The sequence below is a fragment of the Scyliorhinus canicula genome, chromosome 23, assembly GCF_902713615.1.
Source record: "Scyliorhinus canicula chromosome 23, sScyCan1.1, whole genome shotgun sequence".
NCBI classification, from domain to species: Eukaryota; Metazoa; Chordata; class Chondrichthyes; order Carcharhiniformes; family Scyliorhinidae; genus Scyliorhinus; species Scyliorhinus canicula.
In genome coordinates this window covers 5225803-5244374 of record NC_052168.1, presented here as the reverse complement: position 1 = coordinate 5244374, position 18572 = coordinate 5225803, and the positions used below count along the sequence as shown (strand labels likewise).

Below are 18572 nucleotides of genomic sequence, written 5' to 3'. Positions count from 1 at the left end.
CAGCCGTCGTCACACTTTTGATTGGTCCTCGGCGTTCCTTTTATTTTTTTTCCGGGGGGGGTTCCTGGTGGCCACATTTTCCGCGCCGTTTGTCCTCCTCCTTTTGCGTCCCTCGCCGCTGACGTCGGCCTTTTGGTTTTGTGTTTTGGTTTGGGGAGGGTGAGGGGGGGAGGGGGGGTTGGGTGTGAGGGGGCTTTTTTTTGTTGTTGTTGTTTTTCTTTCAAAGGGTTTCCCTGCTTGAGAGTGAAGGGAGGGCAAACGTGGGTGTGCAGGAAAAAGGTTTGGGGTGGGAGGGGGGGGTCCGAGGAGGGAGGGAAGGAATGGAAGGTTCTTTGTTGGCCAGGGTTTATGGGGCCAAGGGTGGGGGTATGGTGGCCGGCAGAGGCTTGGAGGGCTCGAAGGGCCTGTTTCCTGCGGCTGTATTGGGGCTGGGGCGGGTTTAGCACAGTGGGCTAAATAGCAGGCTTGTAATGCAGAACAAGGCCAGAAGCGAGGGTCCAATTCCCGTACCGGACCCCCCACCCCCCAGAACAGGCGCCGGAATGTGGCGACTCGGGGCTTTTCACAGTAACTTCATTGAAGCCTACTTGTGACAATAAGCGATTATTATTATTATCATTGTTCTTTGGGGGGGGAGAGGGGGGGGGGGGGGGTTCAGAGGAGGACGTGCCGATGGAAATCAAGCAGGGTTGGTGGAGGTCGTAGGAGGAAGGAGGAAGCTTCGGCAAGGAGAAGGGGTAGAGGGAGGTTGGGGGGGGGGATGGATCAGTGGGTGGGCGTCGGGGTGAGGTGAGACAGCGGGAGGATGAAGAGGCTTCAGAGGAGGCGGGGGAAGAGGTGCTGCGGGAGGAAAAGAGGGGAAGGGGGATTGGAGGGGGGGGGGGGCGGGTGTCACTAGTTGACCGTGACGGTCTCCAGTTGCATGTATCTAGAAATCACTGGACTGTCCTTATAATTATCTGTGAGTAGAGAAGAGAGCAAAAAAATGGCTCAGGGGACATCTTTGATCAACCTCGCTCTTGCATCACAAACATGCATTAGGGCGAGGCCAAACACTCGGCTTCAGACAGAACTATTGTTTTCTTTAAAAAAAAAGAAGGAAACAGTTTTTTTTTTTTCGATTTTGTTTTAAATTGTTCAACATGCACCAAGGCAAACGTATTCATTTGCTTATTGCTTGCAATGGAGTTCCATGCATTAGAATGCGGGAGAAAGGGGTTAGGGCGAGGGGGATGAGAAATCCCCCTCCATCCTGGATCAGAAAGTCATTTCCACTGGTTTCCCCCACCTTTGTGTGTGTGTGCGTGTGTGTGTGTGTCGTGTCGTCGCTGTGGGTGCTTCTTCCCTTTGTCCGCACGGCCCGTTAATCCTGAGTGCACACTTTAAATTTCGTTTAAAACCAAGAGTCACGACGGAGAATATACAATGTGGTCCGGGGGGGGGAGAGAGAGAGAGAGAAAAAAGAAAGAAGAGAAATCTGCGGCTTCCCTACGTTAAAGCGTCCATCGCTCCTCGAAGAGTCAACTCCTCTTTTTTTAAAAGTTTCTGATTTTTCCTTTCCCGACCCCCTGGGGGACATGGGCCGCGAGGGTGGGAGTAACATATGTTGTTTCGAACATAGGTAAAGAAAGATCCAACTCGCTGTCCACGAGGGGATTGTGGGGGAGGGAGGCGGGGGAGGGGGGGGGGGGTTAGCTGGGGGAGGGTCTGTTCCTCGAAATGAGCCAACAATTGTCACAAATTTAACCATTTCAATTTTCCATTCCATTGGTAGAAAGCAGATTCTTCTGTCATTTGGTATATGCAGCCTATTGTTCAAGCAATGGTCTCCATTGTGTATTTTCTTTTAATGACTTTAGTAGTCCTAGATATATATATATATAAACATATCTATATATACCTAGATATATACATAAATATATCTATATATACCTATATAGATACATACACAGACAGAGATATAGTTCTATAGAAAAATATTTCCCACTCTTTGAGTCCAAGCTACAGAATGGATGGAATGGGTGATTTGGATCCCCTTAACGGACATGGCGAGTTGAAGGGCGAAGTGACAGGAGACAGCCGGAGCGCATTCCCACTCATGCCAGAAATGTTGTTTAGGCTCCTCGACTTTTCATAACCTTGGGTTTCAAAAAGAGAGAAGAAAGCAATTTTGTTTGCACATTTACGAAAGAATGAATGAGCGAGCCAGACTCTGAGACAAGGCCTAACTCTCTGGGCACAAACCTTACTCAGGCTGAGGGTGACCGGGTGCCCTGGAGTCTCCGGTGGGGGGGGGGGGGGGGGCTGTTGAAGGCCGCCAATCTCTAGCACGCTGCTGTGTGCGCCCGGCCCTGGAGAACAATTGTCGGGCATTTTTTAAAAAAAATTGAGGTGATGTATCTTTGTTTTCCAATTGGTGCAGGAAGGCCATGGGTCACAAGGATGATGTGGCCAATGAATCGCCTGGAAGGGAGGGGGGGGAGGGGGGAATGGGACACACAAGTCATGTGATGAAAGCTCCAGGTAGGCCTTCATTTAATTACATTTGGCAACATTAACATAGCAGTCAAAATTTAAAAATGATATACCAGATCTCATTCCTCCACTGGTCTTCACTGTTTGTGGTAGATTCTTTAAGAATAGGCTTTTCTAGGTTTTTTTGGGGGGGCAGGGGGAGTGTCTCCAATGGACTGGCTTTCTAGATGATTCCAAACTCTAGGCCATGAACTAACCCTGATCGGCAGACCATCCAACCCTTCTCTCGTCACCAAACCAGGTACAAAGTCCAACCTTGAAGCCAACGTTCATTCACTCGCCCACCACACAAATTTTAAAACAGATGATAATTTAAATTTCCTTTCAAGATGGGACGCCATCCTCGCTGGCTGAGTGGGCGGCCTGTGGGGTCAACTCCAAGGGTTTTCATTAAAAGCTACTTGGATCACTATCCATCGCTGGATGGGTGGAGAGCCATTTTACTTTAGTGGGAGTGGGGGGGGGGAAACAAGGGTAAGATTGTTTCGATCAGCCCTGATCCACTAAACATGATTCCTGGACCCCGTTTCGTGGAACAGCATAATCTACTCATTGAATTTTTTTTTTTTTAATTATAAATTTAGAGTACCCAATTTTTTTTTTTTCCCAATTGAGGGGCAATTTAGCGTGGCCAATCCACCTAATCTGCACATCTTTGGGTAGTGGGGGTGAAACCCACGCAGACATGGGGAGAATGTGCAAACTCCACATGGACAGTGACCCAGGGCTCGAACCCGGGTCCCTCAGCCGTAGGCAACAGTGCTAACCACTGCGCCACCGGGCCTCCATCTACTCATTGATCATTAAAATGACACATAAAAGAGGGGCAGTAGGGGCAAGTAAGCACAAAATAAGACAAAATGAAGTGGATAGTATCTCCTAACAAAAATAATTAAATACCCATGAATTTGGTTTATCAGGGGTCAGAGAGACTAGCTCTGGGCAATGGAACATTCACCGCTTATTTTAGTCATGACCAGATCCAGCAGTTGCATCGCAAACAAACCATGGGTTCGATTCAGAGTAAAGCTCCCTCTCAACTCTCCTGCCAAGCACTCTCAGGGCAGGTATACTGTGGGTTAGACGGTGGGTAAAATTCCCTCTAGCCTGTGCCCCGTCAAGCATATCAGGTGTGTGATGCAGAGCAAAGCTCCTTCTTGGCCGCCCGCACAGAGCACTCTCGGGTCAAACTCCAGCTCCCTTTACTGAGACTCAACAATGTGCCTTAACCTCGATGTCAGAAGAGTTGCTGAACTATTGCAATACCCTCCCCTCCCACACTGGGCCAAGTTGCTACTGTCTGTTGCAATCTCTCACAGCTCGAGCATATTCGCCTCCCCTCCTTCAGTTCTGATGAAAAGCCAAAGGACTCGAAACGTTAACTCTGCTGTCTCTCCTTACAGATACTGCCAGGCCTGCTGAGTTATTCCAAAATTCTCTGTTCTCCTTTCAGGTTCCTGCATCTGCAGTAATACCTTTGAGTGGCACAACCATCTCTGCAGTGTCTCTTTGCAATGTTAGTGGCAATTGTGCCCTTTAGCTAAGGTTGTCCCAAACCCTTTTCGGATTGTTGCATCTCATCAACCACCGGTCATTCATCCATATTTTCTGGGCTGGATTCAACCCAGATCCTGAAATGAAGGGACAATATTCCACCTAATTGTACCACCTAACCCACTCCAGGGAAAACACAACCACCCTTACATGGGGTAAGATTCTATCTGAAATTCCGTTGAGAGACTGATTAAAGCTCTGGGTGAATGACATACTCTCTTCTGTACAATCTCTCCAATGACCCATGGACTGTTAACTGCGGGCAACCTCTATAGGTTCGTACCCAGTGTCTCTGGGAGGATTACATGTTGGCGATCCCTGTCCACATGCTATACATGTGGCAGTGACTGTGCAAGGTCATGTTTGGCAGGGGAGGAAAAGAAGAGGGCCCCTCCCCCCACCCCCACCCCCATCACCCGAGCCTTGCAACGAACGATGCCGCCCAAGGCACTTGACCAGAGAGGGACTCCTTTTTAAATTCAATGAGAAACTGAGAAGGAGACTTCGACCAGAGAGTTAAGATGTCTCAGAGTCAGTCATGGCAACATCAGTGATCTTCTATTTCATGCATTCATGCTTACACAACAGCGCTGCATTTTCTTTGACACAGAAAAGGCGGAGACACACGAACAACTGAATTCTGATAAGACGCAAGCATTATCTTAAACACCTTGTGACCTCATTTCCTTAGCGTTCCCTCCTCTCAGTCCCAAAGTTAGAGGCTCCCATCCTTTTCGAATAAAGTGGTCTCCCATTGCCGCCAAGTGCATAGTCAAGATGCCCACCCCCCCCCCCCCCCCCACCCCCACCCCTCGGTTGATCTTCCAGGGCACCTGAGGAGTGAGAGCCCCCCCCCACCCCCCCCCCCCCCCCCCCCCCACCCCCCCCCCCCCCCCCCCACCCACAAAGAACAGTCAATATTTTCTGAGGGAGAAGCCTGAATGCGAACGTCATTTCAAGTCAGGGCAGGAACCCACTACCCCTGGATGGACTCCTCCACTTTAGTGTTTCACAAACCAAACAAAAATCTATTCAACATGACTCATCCTCTGCCCACGGACTCTGTGACCTCTCCTCGCTGTCCTGCCCCTCGGGGTACAAACTAAGGGATCCAGTTCTGAAACATCCCTGCCATCGACCTTTGACACTGAATCACCGGGCAACCCCCTCGGTTTGTTTCGGGTCATCGGTTGTATTGATGTACCCTGTGGACACTGAAATGGTGGAGAATTGGTGAAGGGATAACAAGGAATAGTATAATCCAGCCTGATAAGCCACACGAGGGAGAGTGGAAGTGCGATGGTACGGCACTGATGAGATTAGCGGCAATGGTGCATTATGGAATCGTTGAGGTAGCAGTTCATGCAACGGAATGACTTTGATGAGGCAGAGTGGTTGAGGAACAAGCCTCAATGTGGAGGAATAATTAACTCAAGCCTTGCCCTGTCAATTAGGGAACCACAACGCTAAAAAAGGGCCCAGTAAGCCCCTACCCTTCACTACTTCGCCATTCTTGCTGAAAGGCACTGACGTTCCCATTGGGAACACACATAAGGATGCCACCAGCCAAATAAAAATAAAGCAGCAAACATCGCATCGGACGTATCCGACAACAGAGGACAACGTTCCGCCATTCTTTTCAATGATGAGTTCTTTGCTGCTGGTTAATTCCTCCACAGCAGAGAATGTCCTTGCGCTTAACAGACAACCTACTGAGCATGGCCCGTTAATCGCAAAGGTTAAATTACTTTTCTTGCCATCTCGCTGCTCCCAGGAAGCTGGCGAAGAGTTTCGCATTGAAGGGGATAAATCTGCTGCGTTTTAGTGCTCGGTCACAGTTGGAATTAGCATTTTACACGGAGGTCAGTGAAAACCTTGCAGAGATGCATTAAGCAGCTCCGCCAGTCAAAACCGAATGTCACTACGAGGGCGCAGCAATGTTCTATTTGCTTTTCCTTGGGGAAAACGATTTAACACTTGGGTCCTGGGGTCTGAAAGCAAGGGCATTTTCAACAGCTGTGCTTTCCGGAATGGGTGAAAGCTCTCGAGGTTTGTATCAAGATCTGAAATAGACGCTGCTGGATTCTCCGTCGGCGGATCCTCCGTTTCGCCGGCAGCGCTCCCGCGTGTTTCCCGACGGGGTGGCCCACAATGGGAAACCCCATTGACCGGCTGCCGGGACGGAGAATCCCGCTGCTGGCGGGGACGCACCGGAAAACGGGGCTGGTGGGCTGGAAATTGCCCCCCCTGGAGTTAAATCCCACTATCTGGTAACTATTAGTATGGCTATGATTCGGGGATCGGTTTGGCTAAGTTGGCTGGATGGCTGGTTGGCAATGCGGAGCGAGGTCAGCAGCGTGGGTTCAATCCCCGTCCCGGCTGAGGTTATTCATGAAGGCCCCGCCCTCTCAACCTTGCCTGAGGTGTGGGTGAACCTCCGGTTAAATCACCGCCAGTCAGCTCTCCCCCTTAAAGGGGAAAGCAGCCGATGGGGCTATGGCGACTTTACTTACGACTGATATGAGCACACTTCATGCACAGCACTGAACACCTTAAATGACCATATTCAGAGATACAAGCAAACCTGTGTCCAATTAAATTTGGTTGACAAATCTGTCGTGTTTCGAATTATGACGGTTTCCCCTCCTTTTGTTTTCAATATGCAAACTCTGGTCACCTCCCAAAGCTGACGAATCGGCCCTTCGGTATCAATGAGTGATTTACAAATATTGTGCATCTTTCAGGCAAAGTCCCTTCTCAACAACCACAGTGAAGAGGGTGCCAGTGTCTGGTCTGTTTGGTGCAGGAGGGAAGAGTTGGTGGATATTTGCGTCAAAATGGCATCTAAAACTCTGGCAACTCAATGCAGAGAGGCCCCTTTAAAAATCAATGGCGATCTGAGTTTGGTTTACCTCTTAAACTGTGACAGGGAACAACCATTGTGACACACCCCAATGTGGAGGAACCAGAGGGGTCCTTTACTCCAGATACTCAGTTTGATGTATTCCGCCTTAAATGCTGCTTTTGACAAAATAACAAACACCCATTCAGCCACTAGAGCACTTGAGCCACTTATCTCTTCCTCCATGCCACCTGCTGCCCTGATGATTGAAGTAGAGGCAATTGCACTGTTGTAACCATGTTATCTTTTACAGTCGTGCAATGATACCACATCTTGATCACTATAGGCCTAACACAGGGCCTTTGTTATGAACTGTAGGTCAGCGAGCACAGGGTGCGGGGTAGGGGGACAGCACTAAAGGTGAGAAAAAGTCGGCAGGGTGGCACAGTGGTTAGCACTGCTGCCTCACAGCGCCAGGGACCCGGGTTCGCTTCCGGCCTCGGGTGACTGTGCGGAGTCTGCACGTTCTCCCCGTGTCTGCGTGGGTTTCCTCCGGGTGCTCCGGTTTCCTCCCACAGTCCAAAAATGTGTAGGTTGGGTGGATTGGCCGTGCTAAACAATTGCCCCTTAGTGTTTACAGATGTGCAGGTTAGGAGGGGTTTCCGGGACAGGGAGGGGGAGCGGGCCCAGGTGAGGTCTTCTTTCGGAGGATCGGTGCAGACTCAATGGGACCTTCTGCATTGTAGGAATTCTATGGACCACGGATTTACAGTGGGGAGACCAGCCTGCAGTGCACTGGAATAGTCAAATGAAGTCACAAATGAGAAGCTCAATACCAGCTCAATGAGCTCAGATAAGGAATGAACTCACAGAGATGGGGGTATAGCTCAATGGTAGAGCATTTGACTGCAGATCAAGAGGTCTCCAGTTCAAATCTGGGTGCCCCCTCTTTTGATAAGAGGTAGAAGGGACGTGAGGAAATTTCTTTTACGCAGAGGGTAGTGGGAGTCTGGAATTCTCTGGCCCAGTTGGTGGTGAAGGCAGAGACCCTAAACTCTCTTAACAAGTATCTGGATCTGCACCTAAGCTACAGGGTTATATACCGGGCGCAGGAAGGTGGGATTAGAAAGGGCAGCAGGGTGTCCTTGGGCTGGCATGGACAAGATTGGCCGAATGGCCTCATTCTGTGCTGTAATCTTTCTATGATTCTATAATTCTAGGTGGGATTAGGTAGACATTCGCACCCCACAAGTGCTAGGCAATGACCATCTCCAATAAGAGAGAATCAAACCATGGCTTCATGACTTTCATAGAATCTACAGTGCAGAAGGAGGCCACTCGGCCCATCTAGTCCACATCGGCCCCTGGAAAAGGCACCCTAATTAAGACCACAGCTCTACCCTACCCCATAACCCAGTAACTCCACCGAACCTTTTTGGACACTAAGGGCAATTTAACATGGCCAACTCACCTAACCCGCATCTCTTTGGACCGTGTAGGAAACTGGAGCACCAGGAGGAAACCCACGCAGACACGGGGAGAACGTGCAGACTCCACACAGTCAGCGACCCAAGCCGGGAATCGAACCCGGGACCCTGGAGCTGTGAAACAACTGTACCAACCACTGTGCTACCGTGCAAAGTGGGATTTTCTAATTTTTAATCCACGTTTACTTAATAATGAGGAATTTCATTCCCATGATTAGGCCGGAAAGAAATGTGACAAGGTGATGAATTGAGAAATCATGTTTCATTCAATGAAACTTTCAATGATATTACCATCACTGAATCCCCCACTATCAACATCCTTGGGTTTACCATTGACCAGAAACTAAACTGGACCAGTCATATTAATACTGTGGCTACCAGGGCAGGTCAAAGGCTATGAATCCTGCGGCGAGTAAATCACCTCCTGACCCCCCCAAAGCCTGTCCACCATCTACAAGGCACAAGTCAGGAGTGCGATGGGATACTCTCCACTTGCCTGGATGAGTGCAGCTCCAACAACACTCAAGAAGCTCAACACCATCCAGGACAAAGCAGCCCCACTTGATTGGCACCCCTTCCACAAACATTCACTCCCTCCACCACCGACGCACAGTGGCAGCCGTGTGTACCATCTACAAGATGCACTGCAGCAACTCACCAAGGCTCCTTAGGGAGCACCTTCCAAACCCATGACCTCTACCATCTAAAAGGAAGAGGGCAGCAGATATCTGGGAACCCCACCACCTGGAGGTTCCCCTCCAAGCCACTCACCACCCTGACTTGGAAATATATCGGCCGCTCCTTCACTGTCGCTGGATCAAAACTCCCTCCCTAACAGCACTGTGGGTGTACCTACACATCAAGGACTGCTGCGGCTCAAGAAGGCAGCTCACCCCCACTTATCGAGGGCAACTAGGGATGGGAAACAAATGCTGGCCTAGCTCCAGCAACGCCCACAACCCGCAGAAACATGAATTTAGAGGCGGCCTGATTATGAGCTCAGACGCACATCTCTGGGTCAAATGGGAGGTGTTTCCGCTTGTGGGCAAGAAGGTACGGTAAGATATAATTCCAAATCACATATGGGGGCATTGGGTGGTATTCAGTGGTCCCGTAGCTGCCTGTCAGCGCCGGCCCTAGGGTTGCTGGGCGCCGGGCAAGCTGAACTTCGGCGCCCTTCGGGCGGGGGCGGGGGCGGGGCGGGGCCCGGGCCGGGCCGGAGGCGGGGGGGGCGGGCACGAGGCGGAGGCGGGGGGGGCGGGCACGAGGCGGAGGCGGGGGGGGGGGGCGGGCACGAGGCGGAGGCGGGGGGGGCGGGCACGAGGCGGAGGCGGGGGGGGCGGGCACGAGGCGGAGGCGGGGGGGGCGGGCACGAGGCGGAGGCGGGGGGGGCGAGCCCGAGGCGGAGGCGGGGGGGGGGGCGGGCCCGAGGCGGAGGCGGGGGGGGCGGGCACGAGGCGGGGGGGGCGGGCACGAGGCGGGGGGGGCGGGCCCGAGAGCGGCGGGCGGAGGGGGCCGCCCTAGGGGAGGGCGGCCACCGCGCATGCGCTGGTTGGCACCGGCCCAACTGCGCATGCGCGGGACCCGAGTCTCTGGCGCCCCCTAGCACATGGCGCCCCGGGCGACTGCCCGAGTTGCCGATGCCTTGGGCCGGCCCTGCCGCCTGTTACTGGGTAATGGGACTTCCCGGTGAAACCAACTCTCACCGTTGGTAAATCCACGGGCAGGTGATGGCAGGGGGGTGGGGGGGTTGCTCTCTGTACTATTATTGGGTGGTGAATGTCGAAAAGGTGAGGAGTTGGGTTGGAGACTCACGGACCTCAAACGATGAAACATTGCCACATGTTGATGAGATTATCACGTGTGACACGGGACCATTACATACATGGCATCGGGCAGCCTCTCCTATGTTCCCGGAATTGATCATAACGTGCGTCAACACGAATGTCGGCCTCTGTACGTTTGGCCATTGCCGCCTCGGTGAGAGTCCGGGTGCACAGGGCCACAGGCGGTAGATACCACACCAGCCGCTGTCACCTTCCAAAAGAACCACCCCCCCCCCCCCCCCCCCCCCCTCCCACCGGCCAGAAAACGCCCCTCGCAGCTTCCAGAGAGATAACAGCCCCTGCCAATTTATGTGGGTCAGAATCATTCATTCGAATTTTAATTTAAATTCTAATTGCTTCAAGTAAATGAGATCTCGCCTCAGCTTGACTGATCCTGGGCATTACCAAACCAATTGGAAACAGGTTCGCTGATGGTGCGACATCTTTGCAATGACTCGTAGCCCCCCACCCCCCCCCCCCCCGAACTTCCTCCATTGAAACACACAAGTTCCAAATCATGGATTTGCTGTCTGTGCGGAGAAACATTGGGCGCGATCCACCGGCTGTTCACACCGGCGGGATATTCCGACCCCGCACCGTCGCGGAGGTTTCCCGCCGACGAGGGGGCACTGCGCCGGGAAATCCCGTTGCTAATAGGCGGGGTCAGTAAATCCGGCTTCTGCCGCCGAAAGGCTGATCAATAAATCCCCCCCCCCATTAACTTAAGTCAAGAGATGTACCCCTGGCCTGTGCTGGCATCCTGCAACAGTCGGAGACACGAACGTTGGTCTCAGTTCCTTTGGATTATCGCTGGGGTAAAACTTCTGTCAAAGTTTTCCATCTTGTACTCATCAGATCAACGGCAACTCATACCATGTGAGAAGAGAGTGCTGATTGGTTGGCAAGTGGTTGCCATGGAGAATGGACCAGAATGAAAGGGATAATTTCTGTGGTCGAGCGAAAGCAGGAATATCTGTGATGTCTGCGATGCCCTACGTAGACAAATGCCCTGCTGAAACGCACTGTGTACGGTTCAAAAAGTAGCTACTTGAGTGAGGCCCCAAAAAGGATGCTCCCGGCCCCCGGCAAAAGGTCACGTTTAGATGCCAGTGAAGTCTGGAATTCGAACCAGGGGTTGGCTGGTGGATGGGGGGTACCCCAGGGGTTGGCTGGTGGATGGGGGGTACCCCAGGGGTTGGCTGGTGGATGGGGGGTACCCCAGGGGTTGGCTGGTGGATGGGGGGTACCCCAGGGGTTGGCTGGTGGATGGGGGGGTACCCCAGGGGTTGGCTGGTGGATGGGGGGTACCCCAGGGGTTGGCTGGTGGATGGGGGGTACCCCGGGGGTTGAGCTTTCTGGAATTGTGTTCATCGGCTGAACACGTGGGGGGTGGAAAAAATGAAGAAGGAATGTCAGCTCGTGATGTGACGCCAACCAGAGGGGCCTTGGATTCTGCTCTGTGAGGCAAACCTAAATTCATCTCTGATTCTCCTGGTTAACATTCTATTGTATCCGTCACTGTTTGCCAACTGACCATCGCTATCTCAGCTCTTCTGGTCTTCACGGTGACTATTCGTCAAATAGAACATAGAATGTAGAATATACAGTGCAGAAGGAGGCCATTCGGCCCATCAAGTCTGCACCGACCCACTCAGACCCTCACTTCCACCCAATAACCCCTCCAAACCTTTTTTGGGCACTGAGGGACAATTTAGCAAGGCCAATCCATCTAATCTGCACGTCTTTGGACTGCGGGAGGAAACCGGAGCACCCGGAGGAAACCCACGCAGACTCCGCACAGACAGCGACCCAGTGGGGAATCGAACCTGGGACCCTGGCGCTGTGAAGCCACAGTGCTACCGTCACTAGATAGACATGTCCTCCTCACTTCTCCCTTCTCTCTGTCCCTCCTATCCCCCCCCCCCCCCCCCCCCACCACCCCAGTCAAGCCAAGGAATGGGACAAGTAGAACACATTGAAAACAAGAAGCGGTGAATGATTATGTGAAAGACGGGGTTGTGCAGTGGGAGACAAAGCTTTCTTTCATTCCAGCTCGAGTGCTGATAGCCGCTACCTTTCTTGCTCATCTTTGGCTATTTAACCTCCGTGAAGGTCCTCTGTGGTGATCCAGACTGAAGGTCCCATATACCTCCCTCGCGAACCCAGCCTCCCCTTTAACAGTCATAACAACATCCTGTATCATTTATTTACAGAGCGGTATAACGTTTCAAATCCATTCCCTGTACGGTCAAAAAAGGAAAATTCAAGCGTTATATTATCCCCCAAACTAGGTCCCTAGCGAGTTTCTGAGGGCTAGATTGGCCACTAACATTGCGCTAATCTTATTTTAAGAAATTGCGTATTAATTTCAGCTCTGCGATATTGCCAATTGTAACTTCTGTTTCAGAGATCAGCGATCTTGAATTCTGGAGTTGAGTGATATGGTGGCAGAGGGCCAATGATTGGGGTCGGAGTTCAGATTTCAGTAACACAAGCCTGCCTCGTTCAGCTACTAGACAGTCTCACAGGAATCATCCTGTGATTTATTTCTGGGGAGGTGGGCCACGATTCGCTGTCCATCGCTAGTTGCCCACACAGGTGAGTAGGGCACCACAGTTTATTTGGGGAATTTAGAACCCAATTCATTTTTTCCAATTCAGGGGCAATTTAGCGTGGCCTATCCACCTACCCTACACATCTTTGGGTTGTGGGGGTGAGACCCACGCAGACACGGAGGGACACGAGGGGCTGGTTTAGCTCACCAGGCTAAATCGCTGGCTTTTAAAGCAGGCCAGCAGCACGGTTCGATTCCCGTCCCAGCCTCCCCGGACAGGTGCCGGAATGTGGCGACTAGGGGCTTTTCACAGTAACTTCATTGAAGCCTACTCGTGACAATAAGCAGTTTTCATTTTTCATTTCATCTGCAAACTCCACACGGACAGTGACCCAGAGCCGGGATCGAACCTGGGACCTCGGCGCCGTGAGGCAGCAGCGCTAACCCACTGCGCCACCGTGCTGCCCCAGGCCACCACAGTTAACAGGCCACCGCTATTTGTTTTTTTGAACTGGAGTCACATATAAGTCCAGGCCTGGACAGATTTCCTTCCCGAAAGAGGCGGGAGTGGCTTTACCGTCGTCATTTTAATTTCCAGATCTTTCTTTCCGAAACCCAAATCAGTTTGAGAGGGGGGGGGTGAATTTTGAGTCTGCGCTCTCTGGATTGTTAGTCCAGCCGCTGAACCTTCAGAACACTGATTCGCTGAGAGACCATTCCGAGCCCAGGAGAAATTGGAAAGACTCCCACTGTGGATCACCTCAAGGACCCCATGGAGGTTAAGCAAAGGATCCCATTGCATTCCTCAAACCCCCGCCCCAATCTGTATTCAGACTATGGACCTGCTTGTATCCCTTTTCCATTTGAGACCGGGAGGGCGTCATGTGGTACCTTTGCGAATACTTCCATCAGGAGAGTGCTCGAAGTCTCCGGTGGTCAGCAGGAAGCATGCTCTGTCCCGGGCGTATTTCTCCCTCCCTCCAGGGGTGACGGGCTGGTTCTCCTCTGGCGACAAAGCCTGGTCGATGGTCGGACAATCCTCGTTGGCCAAAGCAGCATTGGCAGCATCGCCGTTCTGTTTGGGGTCTTGTAGGCAGACAGACAAAAAGAAAAATTGAAACACACACAGAACCATCACTCATCAAAATCACAAGGATTACCTCGAACTATAAGCTGCTGAGTAGATTTTCATTCAGTAGCGGCGTCCATATATGCAAATATACATGGCTGAACAACTTTTTTTAGCGTACCCAATTCATTTTTTTTCCAATTAAGGGGCAATTTAGCGTGTTCAATCCGTCTAGCCTGCACATCTTTTTAGGTTGTGGGGGCGAAACCCACGTAAACACGGAATGTGCAAACTCCACACGGACAGTGACCCAGAGCCGGGATCGAACCTGGGACCCCGGCGCCGTGAGGCAGCAGGGCTAACCCACTGAGCCAACGTGCTGCCCATGGCAGAACAACTTGACCATTTATTCTTTCTTGGGGTTTGGGCATCACCTTCAAGGCCAACGTTTGTTGTCCATCCCTGATTGCATCTGAACTGAGTGGCTGGCTAGGTTGTTTCAAAGGGAAGATGAATAATAATAATCTTTATTATTGTCACAAGTAGGCTTACATTAACGCTGCAATGAAGTTACTGTGAAAAGCCCCTAGTCGCCACACTCCGGCGCCTGTTCGGGTACACGGAGGGAGAATTCAGAATGTCCAATTCACCCAACAAGCACGTCTTTCGGGGCTTGTGGGAGGAAACCGGAGCACCCGGAGGAGACCCACGCAGACACGGGGAGAACGTGCAGACTCCGCGCAGACAGTGACCCAAGGCGGGAATCGAACCCGGGACCCTGGAGCTGTGAAGCAACAGTGCTAACCACTGTGCTGCCGTGCCGCCCCCTAAGAGTCAACCACATTGCTGTGGGTCTGGGGTCACAGGTCGAGGCCAGGCCAAATGAGGGTGACAGATTTCCTTCCCGAAAGGACATTAATGAACCAGATGGGTTTTAAAGAAAATGTATTTTATTACAAACATGCATCAAAACAGGTTACAGCGAATAAACACCCCGGGAAACATACTTCCCAACAATCAAATGCCGACCGCCACGCCGAGCAAAATTTGCCGCTGCGCAATCAGAGAGGCGAAGGCCACGACTTCGGCCTTCCTCCTCTCCGTGAGCCCCGGCTTCTCTGAAATCGGATGGGTTTTTATGATAATCGATGGGTCACTTTTCGGATTTATTAATTGAATTTAAATTCAACTGCCGAGGCAGGGCTTGAACCCGTGTCTCTGGAAGATTAGCCGAGGTCTCTGCACTAATAGTCCAGTCACATTACCCACTACACCACCATCTCCCCCAAGGTGGGTTTATAAATGGAAGCTTAGAGTATAAAAGCAAAGCGATCGTTGCACTACATAAACCACTGATTAGGACCCCGTCGCAGTATTGAGGGCGCAATACTTCAGGGAAGGCCTTAGAAGGGCAACACAGGGGGGCAGGATTCTCCCTCCCGCCGTACCCGTTTTCCGGCCCGGCGCTCCCCCCCCCCGCAGGCAGCTGGGATCCTCCATCCCGGCAGCAGCCGACCAATAGGGTTTCTAATTGTGGGCACCCACCCAGGCCGTTGGGAGATCCATGGGCGTGAGTGCGCTGCCGGCGAAACCAAGGGTCCCGTCGACGGAGAATTCCCCCCCCCCCCCCCCCCCCCCCCCAGGAGGGTTTACCAGGATGCTGCCGGGGGTGAGGGACTTGAGACAAGATGCAAAAAAAGTTTGTACTGTCCCACCCCTGGAGCCAGGAGGTTTAAGGGGTGACCAAGATTATCATAGAATTTACAGTGCAGAAGGAGGCCATTCGGCCCATCGAGTCTGCACTGGCTCTTGGAAAGAGCACCCTACCCACCCCATCCCCATAACCCAGTAATCCCACCCAACACGAAGGGCAATTTTGGACACTAAGGGCAATTCATCATGGCCAATCCACCGAACCTGCACGTCTTTGGACTGTGGGAGGAAACCGGAGCACCCGGAGGAAACCCACGCACACACGGGGAGGACGTGCAGACTCCGCACAGACAGTGACCCAGCCGGGAATCGAACCTGGGACCCTGGAGCTGTGAAGCAATTGTGCTATCCACAATGCTACCGTGCTGCCCTGACGATGATAGGTTTCGACGGCGTCGAGCAGAAAAACCTCACAGATTCAAAATCGTTGACAAAAGATAGGAGGCCGGGATTCTCCATTGCGGGTCCATCCCCTTTGCCACTGCGAGCCAGGACGGAGAACCTGGCGCCAAGCGGGGCCCGAGAATCCGGCTGCCGTGATCGGACGGAGAATCCCGTCCATAGTTGGGAGACGAGGAGAAGTTCTTTTCGCTCAGAGGGCTGATGGGTCGAAAAAAAGTAACTAATTTGCAAAGGGAATTGGACAAGTGCTCGAGTGCGAGCGACTTGGGGACTGGGGAACTAAACATGGCTGCTCTTTCCAGGAGCCAGTAAGGCAGAATGGGGCCGAATGGCCTCCTTTATCTGTAAATACCTCGGGCTCCATGAGAATCAGGAGGGTGAGAGGTTACAGCTATCTTTTCATGAAGGAAGCAATTGAGAACTGACCTGATGGAGACCTTTCAAAGTATGAATGGGTTGAAAAGTTTCAGATTGGGGACAATCCAACACTAGGGATCATTAATGCATGATTGTTACTAATAAAACCAATTTAGAGATTTCTTTAGGATCTATAATTCTACTCTTGGCAGCAAACTTGGAAACAGTTCCAATTAGTTCAGCCCCCACATTGTCCAACCCGTACATATCCTTGTCTATGGGACTTACACACAGAAAGAACATAGAATTTACAGTGCAGAAGGAGGCCAATCGGCCCATCGAGTCTGCACCGACCCACTTAAATCCTCACTTCCACCCTGTCCCCGAAACCCTATAGAACATAGAACAGTACAGCACAGAACAGGCCCTTCGGCCCTCGATGTTGTGCCGAGCAATGATCACCCCACTTAGACCCACATACCCCTAACCCAACAATCCCCCCATTAACCTTTACACTACGGGCAATTTAGCATGGCCAATCCACCTAACCCGCACATCTTTGGACTGTGGGAGGAAACCGGAGCACCCGGAGGAAACCCACGCACACACGGGGAGGACATGCAGACTCCACACAGACAGTGACCCAGCCGGGAATCGAACCTGGGACCCTGGAGCTGTGAAGCATTGATGCTAACCACCATGCTACCGTGAGGCCCCTATAACCCCTCCTAACCTTTTTTGGTCACTGAGGGCAATTTAGCATGGCCAATCCACCTAACCTGCACGTCTTTGGAAAGTGGGAGGAAACCGGAGCACCCGGAGGAAACCCACGCAGACACGGGGAGAACGTGCAGACTCCGCACAGACAGTGACCCAAGCGGGAATCGAACCCGGGACCCTGGAGCTGTGAAGCATTGATGCTAACCACCATGCTACCGTGAGGCCCCTATAACCCCTCCTAACCTTTTTTGGTCACTGAGGGCAATTTAGCATGGCCAATCCACCTAACCTGCACGTCTTTGGAAAGTGGGAGGAAACCGGAGCACCCGGAGGAAACCCACGCAGACACGGGGAGAACGTGCAGACTCCGCACAGACAGTGACCCAAGCGGGAATCGAACCTGTGACGCTGTGAAGCCACAGTGCTAATCACTTGTGCGGCCGCACTGCCCAATCACTTGTGCCATCGTGCTGCCCGATAGATACCAGATAAAACACTGTGGAACACGCTGCCCAGTCCATACACATCCCTGTGTGACAAAGCTATCCAGTCCTTATAGCTCTGATATTTAAGGTGCTGCTCACAACATACACAATAATAAATGGAAAACACTCAGCTGGTCGAGCAGCATCTATGGGGAAAGGGAGACCAGAGTTAATGGGTGGGGCAAACCACCCCCCCCAACCCCTCCGTCCCCGAGGTGTGTGTTGGCCTGTGGAGGGATCCTCCAGTCCTGCCGCTATAATCGTTCACATCCTCAGCTGCCGGACAACCCGCGGCGGGAGTTCGCCATCGGCGCGTTTACCATCGGAACTGGGAAAAGTTAGAGATGCAGCATGTTTTAAGCGGGTCCAGAGGCAGGCAGTGGGGGTTGGGGTGGAGGGAATGTGGAAGAAAGAGCAGAAGGGGAAGGTCTGCGATAGGGTGAAAGACGGGAGACTGTGGGGTCTGTATGGTTACCTGACAAAGGGAACGTTGCTGCAGGGAAGAAATGTGGTATTGAGACAAGAACCGGAGGACGTGTCGGGAGAAGGTGCAACGGTGAAGCACAGAATCATCACCAAATCGCAGAATAGCATCCCGACAGTGCAGAAGGGCACCATTCGGCCCATCGAGCCTGCATCGACCCTTGGAAGGAGCATCCTACCTAGCCCCACACCCCTACCCGATCCCCGTGACCCAACCTAACCTTTTTGGACACTAACGGCCAATTGACTGCGGCCAATCTACCCTAACCTGCACACCTTTGGCCTGTGGGAGGAAACCGGAGCACCCGGAGGAAACCCACGCAGACATGAGGAGAACGTGCAGACTCCGCACAGACAGTCACCCGAGGCCGGAATTGAACCCTGAGGTCAGCGTGGGAGTTGGTCAAAGTCTTAAAATGATCGAACGGAATTGTCCAGAAAAGCAATCGTCCAATCTGCGTTTGGTCTCCCCAGAGTAGAGGAGGCCGCATTGTGAACTTTGAGTTGAAAGACATGGAGGTAAATCACTGTTTTACCTGAAAGGG

The 18572-nt window shown here is 52.2% G+C and overlaps 1 protein-coding gene and 1 non-coding gene across 3 annotated transcripts in view; one reads left to right on the top strand and one right to left on the bottom strand.

The window, feature by feature from the left end:
* Nucleotides 1-628: 628 nt before the first annotated feature.
* Nucleotides 629-18572, bottom strand: part of LOC119956367 (potassium voltage-gated channel subfamily C member 1-like) — an 87500-nt gene continuing 69556 nt past the window's right edge. Inside the window, exons 3-4 of one of the 2 annotated variants that reach the window (XM_038783530.1) lie at nt 13690-13884; nt 629-959 (exon numbers count right to left, since the gene is read on the bottom strand). In XM_038783530.1, the coding sequence (XP_038639458.1) occupies nt 895-959; nt 13690-13884 (260 nt within the window). In that variant the 3' untranslated portion in view covers nt 629-894. Of the gene's footprint in view, nt 960-1677; nt 2139-13689; nt 13885-18572 lie in introns of those variants that run through there. The other variant, XM_038783529.1, reaches the window with a different exon arrangement.
* trnac-gca lies at nt 7808-7879 on the top strand. Its single transcript has one exon. It is a non-coding gene; the product is annotated as a tRNA-Cys (tRNA).